Here is a 13,444-nt window from a genome sequence, read left to right as displayed (position 1 = left end):
ATGGCACGCCAGCAGCAGAGCTTTTGTTACAGTAAAGTATTAATAACTTAGAAGCCAGGAGGATAAGCTGTAAATGCTTGAGTTTTGCACGTGAACGCTCATTGATGGTTCCATTTACTGTAGAATTAATAGAAAAGTTGAATCTCAAGAGCATGTGTCTGGGTTTGTGTTGGTATCTGAAAATAAGATAACAAGCCCACTCTGCCTCCAGTGTTGGTATTTTCCTAGAACATGTCTATTATGTAAAATTTGACCCTGTGAGGTCAATGGCAGTCTGGGCTGGAATATGTTGTCCATCATAATACTTAAAAAAGACTTCAGCTTTGTACCACAATATGGGGAACAGATGGTCACAAAACTTTCAATATTGAACGGCTTGAACTTGTAGCTCTAAATCTTATCAGAAGCTTCATTTCTGAAGAAACGTCCCATATCTTATCGGGTCAGTTTGTTTTCCTTGTGAGGATGGAAGAGCTTCCCAAGCATGCTGCATTTTATTATTGCCCTCACAGATCAAGATCAAGTTTCCCACTCCTTATCAAGTCACACTGGATTGGTGTGAATACATATCTAATACCCATCCGGTGGATATACATGAATCAAATTATTTATTTTCCCTCTTTATATGTTAAAACACCATTTGCAGCCACTGTTCTAATTTCTCATCCCTGGAAAGTGAATTTGGCTATAAGTCACACTTTGATCACAAGCCATCTCCTGTCTCCATCCTTTCTTGAAGTCTTAGACAGTGCCTGAGCCTGACAAGTGTTTAAAAAAATGAATTAAAAAAACAAGAAAAAAAAAAAAATAATAAAATAAAATAATAATTATAATAGATAGATAGATAGGTAGGTAGGTAGGTAGGTAGGTAGGTAGGTAGATAGATAGATAGATAGATAGATAGATAGATAGATAGATAGATAGATAGATAGATAGATAGATAGATAGATAGATAGATAGATAGATAGATAAAAAAAATGAAATTAAGTTTTTAAAAATGCATAAAATAATAGTATAACAAAATACACATATATGATAAAATAAAAAAAGTACACATATCATAATTAAAGACTTAGACTACTATGGCAAAAAATGTTAACTCATTGAAATCAAACAGCGGACCCAAAAAACATTATTTCTTGTTTAAATAACCACAAACTGTCTGTGAATAATGTGGGAAAAACTTTTGTTTTGCCTAATCTTTCTTGTTTCTCAGCATCAAAAACTGTCTTTCACCAAAAGAGTCAAACAAGAGGGAATGGATGCAGAGATTTCTATTAAGCAAATAGTTTACAGCTCATCTAACTTGCAAATGCTTATTTCAAAGCCAGTTTTTTTTTTAACTGTGGAAATATCTGTAGAAAAATTCCTGCTGGTGTTTGACTGAGGGAAAAATTAGTCAAAGCTATTTTCACACCACCGTTATAAATGCTCCCAGAGTCAAAGCTAGTCAGTTTTTTGACAATTGCTGGATAAATACGACTTTATGTAATACAAAGGGTTTATTATTGACTATTGATATGAATTCAGTCTGCTGTTTGTTGCTCACCACTTCTAGCTTTAGCAGCTTAGAAAAGCATGTTCTTGTCAAACAGACATTCCCCATCTTGCTGACCCTTGGCAAAAATATTTTTGGCCTTTTTTAATTTTTGGACCTTGTGTTTCATTTGGTTCTATAAATACTCAATAATGTGACAGCTGGATCCACCCAAACCATGGATTTGGGGTCTTGCTTTAAATTTAGACTCAGGCCTTGACTGGGGCCTTGCAGGATATTGGCTCGCCCTTTCATTTTACAAAGGAACTTTGAATTGGATGCTTGGCAATCTGTTACATAGTGTCCATGGTTAAGATGCCATTAGGTGTGTGGACATTGTAGCAGGTTGGCACAGGCTTTAGAGTAAAGACTTGTTGTCTTGCCGCTCTTGTCAGTTTTCCATAAAGACAACTGCTGAATGCTGAATGTCAGACTGGAATGGAAGCCACTTGTCCTGGGAATCCCTGGAGAATTCACTACATGTATGGCTGTCCTGACCAGCCTGGGGAAGATCAAAAGCTTGTCATCAATTGGCTGAACTGATAGTCATACACACATACTTACATAAATACGTACAAATTAATAAATAAATCAATTAATGGATGATGACCAAGTCTTGACCAACAAAACTTTATTATCAAAACATAACCAGCAAAAATAGTGATAATTTATATAAAACAGTGTTACTAGGATAAATATAGAAATCGACACTGAGTTCATTTGCAATCTTTAACCCAATGTTATTGAACCCCTTTAACACTAAGTCCACAATCACATTTTTATCAGCCTTTTATGATATTTATATATAGAAAGCTACTTCTAGTCTTTTAAACTTCTTTGAACTCTGAAGTGAAGAGACACAGTAAGAACAACAATTTTGCGGTTAAATAGCAGATACTTCCCTTAGAAGGAATTGTAAACAATTTTTTACAAAACCACTGAAAATCTAGAGGACATGTGGCTTTAAATTAACTCCCGCCACACAAAAGCTAATGGTAGCTTAAACCAATTTACTTGCTAATAGAAGCTTTGGGGCATAATTTGTTACATTGTGAATAGAGTAGACACCTAGCAATGCCAGAATGCTAAATATCTGTAAGCTAGCTAAAGCTAGCCAAGTTGTTTGAACTAAATAAGTCATCAAACGTGTTTTGTTTATGTGAAACTGATGGGCTCCTTCGTTGTGTTGTGTGTGGAAATATTCATGTGACACCAGGATTCTCTTTGTATGTGCGTCTCTGTCTATTCTGAATATTAAAACAACTACCAATTTTCACTACACGTCATTCAAATCAATGTATCAACAGTTGGTAAACATGAAAATACTGTGGCAAACAACCGACACTATAGAAAAAGACATCCACAGGAAATGGAGACTGGGAAAAAATAGAAAACAAAAAATAAATAAAATGAAAATAATCTGTAAATAAAAAATGGCAAAAAAAAATGTCTGAGACATTTTATGTATTTAGAACAAAAAGAAATGCATAGGGTGCAGGAACATGTTGAAACCTTTCACAGCATATTAGTACAGTACACTGTTATATCAGTACATTAACCTTTTGAAACAGCTGAGTGGGATGTCAGGGTGAAATACTCACTGTGTGAAGTTGCTAAATTGTTTTAGACTATTACTCTATGTAGCTTTCTATCATTTTAATTATCGCAACCCCACATTACCCCACTCACTCTGTTGACAGAAATAGACTCTGCAAAATGAGCCGTTACAGTAGCCTCTGAGTTTTCATGGCATCAGCCCAGAAATTAAAAATAAACTTGGTGTCTAACTGACTGTCAACCATTTTGTCACCGTACTTAGGAACTCTGCCCAAGTCATTTACAGCACTGCACATGTTTCTATGTCTCATCACTCATGTCCCAGCCGTGCCAATTTTAATGCACTCTACCACTGGGCATGTCTCCAGTCATTCAGATTCCCTGGCATTGGCTGAATGGTGGGTTGGACACCATAAGTATTTGTGTACGCTACTGTGTTCTGACTTCTAAGTCACTGATAGTGAGCTCACAGCTGAAACGAATGGTTTTGGGCAGGAAAGACGGCACTGCAATTAATCTCTGGTAGAGAACCAGCTCTCCTTGGAGTCAGTGTGCACTCCATGAACTCCCTGAACCATGATAAGGAACACATTTAATGTGTTGGTTTGTCTGATTTTCTTCTTTGCCTTTTGAACAAGGATGCATTTGCTGTTATCTTGTGCTCTGCTCTCTAGTGTGTGTGGGTCATTTCCTGGAAGAAGGTGGGATACAAAGAGATTGGGTTCAAGCACCATTAGAACTCAGTGCACTCTTAACCTCACAGACCACTGCTTCAGAGGAAGACAAACAACTTTTTTGGTGCAAACCAAGGGCCAATAATGTATACACTTACAAAACTTTAGAATATGCATACAGAAAGTCAAATTCCCTCACGTTCACCTCTGACATCGCTTTTTAACAGATTGTGGCTGTTCTTAGTAATGTTTGACTTTGAGCCCCAGTGGGCCAATTGACACACCTTTCCCTGTGATTTTTTTGTGTTTTCATGTATTTCACTTAACATACTATGTGCACCAACAATTTAAATGGGTTTTGAATCTATCAGTTCTCCTGGGCTTTTGAGAGAATTCTCAACTTTTGAGTCATCTTCTTCAGCGCATGATTCAGAGGTCAAGGTGCTGTGATATCATCAGTTCTACATTTTGGGGATTTTAGACTGTGTAGGGCGTTTTCTGTTAGTAATCATCCAGTAGTGTTGCATAATACCTTGAATTGATCACCAAAGTGAACTTAATCTCAAGGGTGTTATAAGAGAGGTTAAACATGCCATTCTTTGCCAACTCATTATGTCCCTTAAACACACCTGCAAACAAGCACTGACTTCAAGTGTTAAAAAGTGGAGCCCATGATGAAAGTTAGGTTCAGTCAGCATTTCCAGTAGATGTTGGTCGGTGTTTGTTATTTGACTTAAAATCCCCCCTCAGAGTCAGTGGTATCTGTGGTACATTTTTTTGGAATTGCATGCAAAAATATCCAAAGTAATGCCTAAACAGTCAAAACTAACCTGCTAAAACCAAATACTGTGATGACCGCCTCAGGACAGCAGTTTTTATTGGCTGGCTGAAGCTAATTAGCAATGCTACCATGTTTATGGCTAAGAGTAATTTTTCAAACTTTTGAATAAGACTGCCTAATCAAAGACTTTTTGGAAAATACTCAACATACTGCAGGTTACAGTACTGGATAAGCAATTTGGTGAAAAATTATTTAATATAATTTGAAATGGGTAGCTAAAGTAATTAATATCCCAGTAGAGAGAGAGGGGGAGTAGGCCTCCCTAAAACTAATTTGCATAGTATCATCTTTGAAATGGCCAAAAATTGTCTTCTAATGACAGTCAGAGCTCCTTAACACCACAAACAGGGGTGCAGGGGACATCAAATAAAATAATTCAGAAATTAATTAAGTTATGCAATATGTGGGTTTTATGAGTGAACCTACAAGCTCTAACTCCTCAAAGTTTTTCTCCCACTTCTCACTGCATGTTTAAGTAATCAACACAACATGCTGTGGACCACCTCAACATGGCTTGTGTTTTCACAAATGTTTAATGTAGTAAAGTTAAATTTAGAGTCTGTCATTAGTGGATTTATTTTCTGGATCTGGATAAAATGTTTGACTCAAACCTTTAATGTCAGCAGAGAAGGTTGAAGCACCCAGGAGTGCCACAAATGTGCTTCCTGCCCATCAATACTCAGCATGAGATACACAACACAGAGACACAGTGTCACAGATGCGTACAGTCACGTTTAACACAAACAGCATAGGCACAGTGATTAATAATAGTGGATATGTGTTCCAGATTGGGAAAATTTCTGGGAAAACTGCCATCAAGTTGCTATCGGTTGTTTTTTTGAGTTTACATGTTTGTTTTCATGTGATGTCACATGTCATTTGGTATTAGTGGGTCAATGAAACAGTCACTGGAGAGTTGTGATAAAAACAAATTTTCACAAGTCATGAACTTTCAGATGGAACTCAAATGGCTAATATGGGGTAACAAAAGATTAACGGCAAAACAACACATCAGAAAACACAACAAATCAAACTGTGACTTATGTTCTCTGTGCAGGTAGAGGATGAGGTCCAAAAGCAGCGGGGTGGAGAGCCCGGCCGATGGGGTCCTTGGCGTCCCACAGGGAGACAATGACATCAGCCAAGAACAGGAAGTGGGTCTCCCCGTAAAAAGCCTAATCCCCAAAGTTCAGCAGAAAGAGGATGATGAAAAGGTGGAGGTAGAAGTGATCTCTGACAAAGAGAAGCTGCTTTGTGATTCTCCTGATGATGGGGGCAAAAGTGAGGGCATCATGGACCTGTCAAAAGAGGATCTACTGAGGCTGCTGGGGATCATGGAAGGAGAAGTTCAGGTGGGTTACATGCTGTACTCTACATTGTTTTGTTTGTTTAGCCTTCGACTTGTTGGAATGATTAATATGAGAGATTATGATGAGAACAAAACTGATCTTAGCATTGTAGATACACATAACCTGTTTGAATGGGAGATGTCCAGCCTTCATTGTGTTTTGAGTACGTTTAGAGTTATTTGCACAATAGAGCCATCTTGTGGTTGAAAGTGGTAGTTTGAAACTAGAGAAAACTAGAGAAGTGCTCTCAAAGTGGCTGTTAGAAAGAAATCTAAAATCCATAATACAAATGAGTGTGTTAACAATCTGACAAACTGATTGTACCACGGATAAATAATTGTAATTTGGACAATCAAAACATGTAATAAATCATTTTGAATCTCTCTTTTCTCTCATTTAAACACCATCACAAAGTGATGTGTGTTCTTTAAACAGCTGAGCAGATGTAGAAAACACACTCCTCCTTATTCTTAAGTCAAAATGTGTTGAAATAATTGTGAGTCATTATATTTCAGGCAAGAGAAGATGTTATCTGCATGCTAAGAGCCAAACCAATGGCCCCAGAGGCCCTTGAATCACAATATGGATCTGCAGTACCAGGTTCTGCCCTGCAGGCACTGCAGAGAGACGGCTTCATCAGGGGCACAGAGCAACACAAGCACAGCGTCTACCAGAAGCCCATGATTGAGGTCAGTAAATGTGTCTATAAGTCTCAATAGTTTTACACTGGTCAGCAGCTTGGTGAGATGTTCCTGAACAGTGAGATTATTGCTACATTTACTGGACAGCATTGTGCTTGTTTTTAGTGCAGCCATGAACATCCTGTAATTGCTCTTTCCTAGCTGGATCGTCTGCAGGAGAAACACAAAGAGACGTACCGCAGGATGCTCGGTCAGTTGCTGCTTGCAGAGAAGTGCCACCGCCGCACTGTCCAAGAGCTGGACACAGAGAAACGCAAACATGTAGACTACATGAACAAAAGCGACGACTTCACCAACCTGCTGGAGCAGGAGAGAGAAAGGTGAGAGGAAGACACAATTAAAAGCGGTGGGGAAACATTTTAGTTTGCTGAGAGATGTCATCCTTTGGATGTTAGAGTACATTTGTATCAGATGTCATACAGCTCAAAGTCACATTAGTACATGAACATTATTTATTTATGTATTTTCACAGCAAATTTTTTTCAAACCTTAAAATGTGAAAATCAGGAAAAATAAAAAACATAAAAAGAGAAAATTCAAAATGGACAGAAACAGAACTTGCTATAACTTTACACATACGATTAGAATATGAATTAATATGCACAATATGTATCAGTCAATAATGCTTAAGAAAAGACTGAGGATGACACACATAGCATGCAACATAGAGCCATCATAGCGTATAAAACCAGTGTGTAGTCCATAAAGTGTGTGTGGTGAGAAAGAGTCTTGAAGGAATGCTTTGATATCTGAGAGTGTGAAAAAAAGCTTCATCAGCCAAGTGAAGATGAGAAGGGGGAGATGGTGGCTGGAGTGATAACCTCACATACCTTTATGTGACAGTGAGAGGTACACGGCCTGAGCGAGGGAGGAGGGACGGAGAGTGGGGTGAGGAAAGGGTCAGACCATTCGCTGTGGGAAAGAGGGAGGTCAGGGGTAGAGAGGGGCGCAGAGGCACGGGTGGTGGAGCAGGAGAAAAAGACAAGAGCGCTTGGACAGGAGCAAACCTCCCATGACATCATTTGTGAATGAAGTCATCAGTGAGGTCGTGACCTGGCTTGTTGGTCAGGAGGAGACAAGTGATGAGAGGTCAGGTGGAAAGAAGCTCTTTCTAACATGGGAGAGGGTACGGTTACATCACGTGTGTGAGGAGGGCCCCACAGAGATCAAACAAGCCTGGCTGTGAGAGTGGAGCTGTGCTCTGAATGTATATGAGGAAAGAGGCCCTACTAATTAAAGTGATTGCTGATAGAAGACTTAAACTGGCTGTTGCTTGTTAGAAAACGTAATTCCCATCACACTTGGGTGTCCGCTCTCACACAATAACCCTGGGAGATGGAGATGTTGTATGCATGAGTTGTTTAATGTAGTTGAATAAAATGTTCTAATCTATTCATACTAGAATAAGTTGTTTGATCCCAGTGATGACTTAGCCGACTATTTTTGTCTTTATGTCAGCTGAAACACGATTTGATATAAGTACTTAGACTCCAAATGGAGATAAGAGTGCTTACAAAGTGTTACATGTCTACAGATTGTACAGTTATTAATGAAGATAAATAGAGAATTTGTGCCAACAAATGGTTCTGCATGTGTAAGCAGGACTGAGAGAAAGAGAAAAAGCATGTGTACTGTATAGCACACACTATATAGTCAATCATCTGTAGAACAGACAGGAGACCACTTATGTGCTGCATTTCATCTACTGTCAGAACTTCAAACAGTTCATTTGCAGTGCTGACCCAGTGCCTGCACAGAATACATCTCTTCCTGAGCTTTTACTGCAGGACACAGGAAACAGACCATGAAAGCTAAATCACAGTCCTGACAGCTGAGCTGCCATCACACACCAGAGAGAGCACTGGGAAATGAGCTGCAGACTTTAGCCTGGCCTTCTTTGGATGGTTTTTATGAGAAGGGGTAAGAGGGTAGAATCTGGATTCTTTTCTTATGGTTCAGTGTGCAGAGATGCCTGATCCAATTGTGTCAAAATTTCAACTGAAATATCAACTTTTATTGGTCCAAAACATAGACTGAATCACTGATGGACGTAGTCTCCCTGATGTCACCAGTATTTGAAGCAGATCGGCTATAGTGGCCTCTGATTGCGGCCTCTGATCGCAGCCTTTGATTGGGTGAGCTTGCGATCTTAATATCCTCTAAACTGCTGAGTAAGAAAAAAAATTCACCCCCCGTACAGTGTGTGCTGATAGTAAAATTAGCGACTTAAACAGGAGACGTTTTTTGAACCAGGCTGTAAATAGGTTAATTTCTGCTGTGAAAATGGCTTTTCTTTTTTGGCTCGGAGAGTATGTGACTTTGGTACTTCCAGAGCCAGTCTCAAGTGGACTTTGGAGGAACAGCAGATTATAGCACTTCTGCATTGTCTCATATTCTTAGACCGGGGGTTGCTGCTTGGTCAAAAATGCTGCTGACTGCACTCTTGGAGTATGTTGTGATGATAATTTAAACTGCTTAGAAAAACTTCTTAGAAAATTTACTTGAAAACATTAAGCTGATGTTACAAATGTGAATGCTTGTACTCAAAATAAACTGGGTTTTGAGCTAAATGTCAACCTGCTAACCATAATTGTATATATTGTTTACAACTACATATACCCACCATTAGTTCTTAGTCATGTTTGCATGCTTACATTTTCTACTTTCCACTAAGTCCAGGCTTTGAACAAGTTTACACATTAACCTTAAGATGGTATCAGATGTTTCAGTGATCACATTATCAAGCTAATTATTAAGCTAATACACATGAATAAAAAAAATCAACATCAGGGGGCATTGCTATCTGAATCACTCTGTCTTTTCACTTATAGTAAATTCTGTGGTGGTACTTGAAAAAATATTAGAGGATCACGAAATTCATCGAGCCCCCTGCAGAGCACAACTTTCTGTTTGAATTGGAAAACATTGGATACATTTAGTGAAAACTGTGGATACTAAGCCCTGGCTTTAGTTTAAGCCCATGGTAAATTTCTTCACTCTTACTTGATCTTTGGTTTTTACACAAGGGGGAGGTGACCTCCTTCTAATGCCAGGTAGTTTCCAGCAGCTTCTTTGGCTTGTGCGCAGGTCGGCCTCTGTCACCTCAGAAAGAGAGAGGGAGAGGGGAACGGGATGAGCTTTGCTAGGACGTCGTCTGTCAGCACCTGCAGACCAGATTCTCCTTCCTGTTGCCTTAGAAGGACACAAAACTGTCCTGGAGTTGAGAATAGACACAAAATTGCAAAACAGAAGGAGAAAAATATTCAAATCTATAATATGCTGCTGATATGACACCAATGCATTAAAAAAAGAAAAGCACTGTAGAATATTTTCCCTATACACAGGGTAAAAATCATCTTTTCTTGAAACGAGTACAGCACAAAGGCATGCAGATATTATCCATTCCTTGCTCTGCCTTGTTTTGACATTCAGCCTTCCAGATGGGTGCATGTCATCATCCAGTCTTTATCAAGCTGATCTCCTCCAGCCATCTGGATGCAAGTGAAGACAGAAAAGTCAAAGGTCTTGTGCCAAACATGTACAGGAATTAAGAGGATGGGCACGTCAGGAGAAGCATTTTCTGACTTTTAGCCATCAGCCATTAACACCCTCTCAGACAACAAGCAATTTACGCGTCAAGAGGTTGAAATGTTAAAGTGGCACGGAGGTGTGTGTTACGGTTATCAGAAGGAAAGGGAGTTCCAGAGAGAGTAAAGTCACGCACATAGAATAAAAACATACACCTGAAATGATCGTATTCTTATACTTTTGAAGACAAAATTCTTTGCATGCATACACACACGGTATGGACAGGTCTATTAAAGCTGTGTTGAAATATCCACTGTTCTTTCTTCTTCTGGTTCCTCTCTTTTGACACCACATAAATCATGCAAACAGTACACTATCACTGACTCTCAGTGCTCGACTGTAAGTGCTTTTCCTCTGTCAAGAGAGGTCATTACTGTACAACACAGTGTTTTGGCAGCTTTTTGGCAGCTCATATCTGCTTCAATCTTCAGGCTCTGTACACACAGGGGCCGCAGCGCCTCTGAGCAAATTCCCCAGGAAACACAGGATGAGATGTTATTCCACTGCTTGGAAAAGAAATCCTCTTGGGAACACTGGCTAAATCACACCTGTGCAATTACTTAAGAAGTGGACTTCTATATTTTTCACACAAATTTAAGGTGATTAAGGGGCTGGAACTCCTTATTTCAGCAACAGTGTGTAGTCTAAAATTAACATAATAGATTATATATATATATATATATATATATATATATATATATATATATATATATATATATATATATATATATATATATATATATATATATATATATATATATATATATATATATATATATATATATATAATGGAAGGAAACATTACCAAGAGGAGACAGTTGCACCGTGCGGGTAGCTGCATTTCTTTATCAAAGGAACTGTTTGTCCCTTTGCTAAGAATTCATATTAGCCACTTGAATACACTGTTAACAGCTAATCAGTTCAGTTTGTTTCCTCCTTAGTAAGTATGGGTACCTTTTACCTTTGAAACAATACGGTACTGATGACTGGAACCTGGTAATTGGTATTGGTACCAATTTTTGGTAGTTTGGTGTGTTTATGTTGTAATAAATATTTATTTGTTAAATAATAATAGCTCAAAGTTTTTCAATTTAACAAATTTATTCTTCATTATATTACCTTATAATGCTGTGTTCATGTCCAGTATGGAAAATCACCTACTCCTCCACTCTCTCACAGTCACAAGGATGCATTTAGGTACCTAAACATGGAACCTTTTGATTTAACGTGAATCAATACTATAGATGGAATTTGGTTGGTTCCCATAAAAGTACCTAGTTCAGTATCCATTCCTACTCCTTAGTAACAGACCAAGAATTGAAGGACTTATTCTTGGTTCTTACATTACTTGACCACTGAAGCCAAATACAACTGACATCATAACTTTGACCTTTACATGAAAGTAACTTTAGAAGGCCACTTTCTAGGGTATCACTGACATCTGCCTGTGTATGTTTGAGTTTTAAGAGCTGCACTCAGAGATCTGGATAGCCTCTTTGCACAGTAGCCAAAAGTATTCATTCCAACTGGCAAAGAAGACTGCTGTTATTGTAAATTCATTCACATGCTAGCTGTCATTTACATTCTGATACGGCTTCAAGTTTGTTTTTGAAGGTTGTGAAAACAGGGATTTATTATAAGAACAACTGAAGAGTTTAATGTATAAATCAGAATTTATTCTTCATAGTTCAATTGTTATGGCTACATGTCATCCTAGATCTTTTCCATCCCGAGGGAAACATTTACCTCATCCATATCTGTTTTTCTCATCACATATAACATTTTCAAGAAACCCTGTTTGAGTCCAGGTTCCTCCTGAGTGGAACACCAGCAGACTCTCCCGTCTCCTGTAACAGTAAGAGTTTGTCTTGTGGTCTGCTCAGGCAAACTGTGCAACTATATCAAATATGGAGATCCTGCAAATCGAAGGTTGATAATCACCAAACCTACACTGTAACAAATCTATCTGTGCAAAACTTGATATTCTTAGTCTTCAAAAAACTTTTGACCCCCCCCCCGAAAAAATAAAAGTCAGAGAGGAAGCCGGTTACTGTTTTCCCTCAAATCTGCCATGTTTTATGAAAGCATGGAAATTGGGGAGAGGTTTACAAAGCACTCCTCCTGCTCAAAGGGTCCCACCCCCTTCACTGTGTCCACAGCAGAGCTGCACACACTCTCTACACACACATTACTGCCTTATATGGATGAGGTGACATCACTCACTAGAAGTCTGATGGTGCTGCACTGTATTTATTCACCTTTCATTGTCCTGATAACACGCTTGGAATGTGACGGGGGAAGATCTGTGGAACAAAAAGACTGCCTCTGCCTTCTTCTTAAGTATTCTCAGTGGATTTTGAATAATGGCAAAACTTACTCTTTTGTTGACCCTAAAGAATCCACAGTGGGTAAGTTTGAATGTAGTTTTTTTGTATTTAAGTTCTTGTGATTCTGTAACCATGTCCCCTGTGGATGTGTTCTAAGCAAAGCTTAGTTTAAGCAGATATGATTGGACGTGCACAATCTTCCATCCTGCACTGGTCCCTGAATTCATTTGGCTTCTTTTGCATTGCAAAAATGTTCAGGTTGTGTGTTTATATCTTCCCGGGAGTGTGTGGGGAAGGGATGCAGCTTTGCATTCAATCTGCTTTGCATGCATTTTGTTGGAGCTGGGGATGAGAATGAGCATGAGCAGCATAGAAAGAAGCTAAGAGAAAAGGAGACCACTTGGTGAGGGGGTGTTAAACTTTCTCTTGCAGTTTGAGCTCTTGGTCTGTATCCCAACAACAAGCAGAAAATACCAGGAGTGTCTGGGATTAATGGTGCAGATATTTGCCAGTTTCCCCACTTGATCCTGTTACTTATTCACCATAGCAGCACAACATGCCAAAACTTTTCCACCAAACTCTGCTTTTGTATCAGAATTATAGAAATAGCAGCTGCAAAATATAATACAAAGTTCGACTCATCAAGGGTTGGATATCAGTAAAAAATAAGGTTGGAGTCTTAAAAATCTGTTGTTGGTGTGAATGGTTTGAGATTATACCTTACATGATAAAAAAAAGAGATACTGTACTCAAACTAATGGAAAAGAAGAGGATTATTACTCATGACCACTAAAACGTTGTATGGGATTAAACATCTCATCCTGGATTAAAAGTCATCACATTTTAGTGGCGTGATGAAAAATAGGGATA

At 38.6% G+C, this 13,444-nt stretch overlaps 1 protein-coding gene across 3 annotated transcripts in view; it reads left to right on the top strand.

Moving 5' to 3' along the window:
• The window catches only part of LOC141806186 (filamin-A-interacting protein 1-like), a 33,535-nt gene that overhangs the window by 14,821 nt on the left and 5,270 nt on the right, over positions 1–13,444 (top strand). For all 3 annotated transcript variants that reach the window (XM_074691501.1, XM_074691500.1, XM_074691499.1), the window contains 3 exons: positions 5,667–5,961; positions 6,474–6,647; positions 6,801–6,979. In XM_074691501.1, the coding sequence (XP_074547602.1) occupies positions 5,674–5,961; positions 6,474–6,647; positions 6,801–6,979 (641 nt within the window). In that variant the 5' untranslated portion in view covers positions 5,667–5,673. The remainder of the gene's footprint in view (positions 1–5,666; positions 5,962–6,473; positions 6,648–6,800; positions 6,980–13,444) is intronic.

The sequence above is a fragment of the Halichoeres trimaculatus genome, unplaced genomic scaffold, assembly GCF_033239565.1.
Source record: "Halichoeres trimaculatus isolate MK-OKI-2021-1 unplaced genomic scaffold, fHalTri1.1 fHalTri1_scaffold_17, whole genome shotgun sequence".
In the NCBI taxonomy this organism is placed as follows: domain Eukaryota; kingdom Metazoa; phylum Chordata; class Actinopteri; order Labriformes; family Labridae; genus Halichoeres; species Halichoeres trimaculatus.
This window is presented reverse-complemented; position numbering and strand designations above follow the sequence as displayed.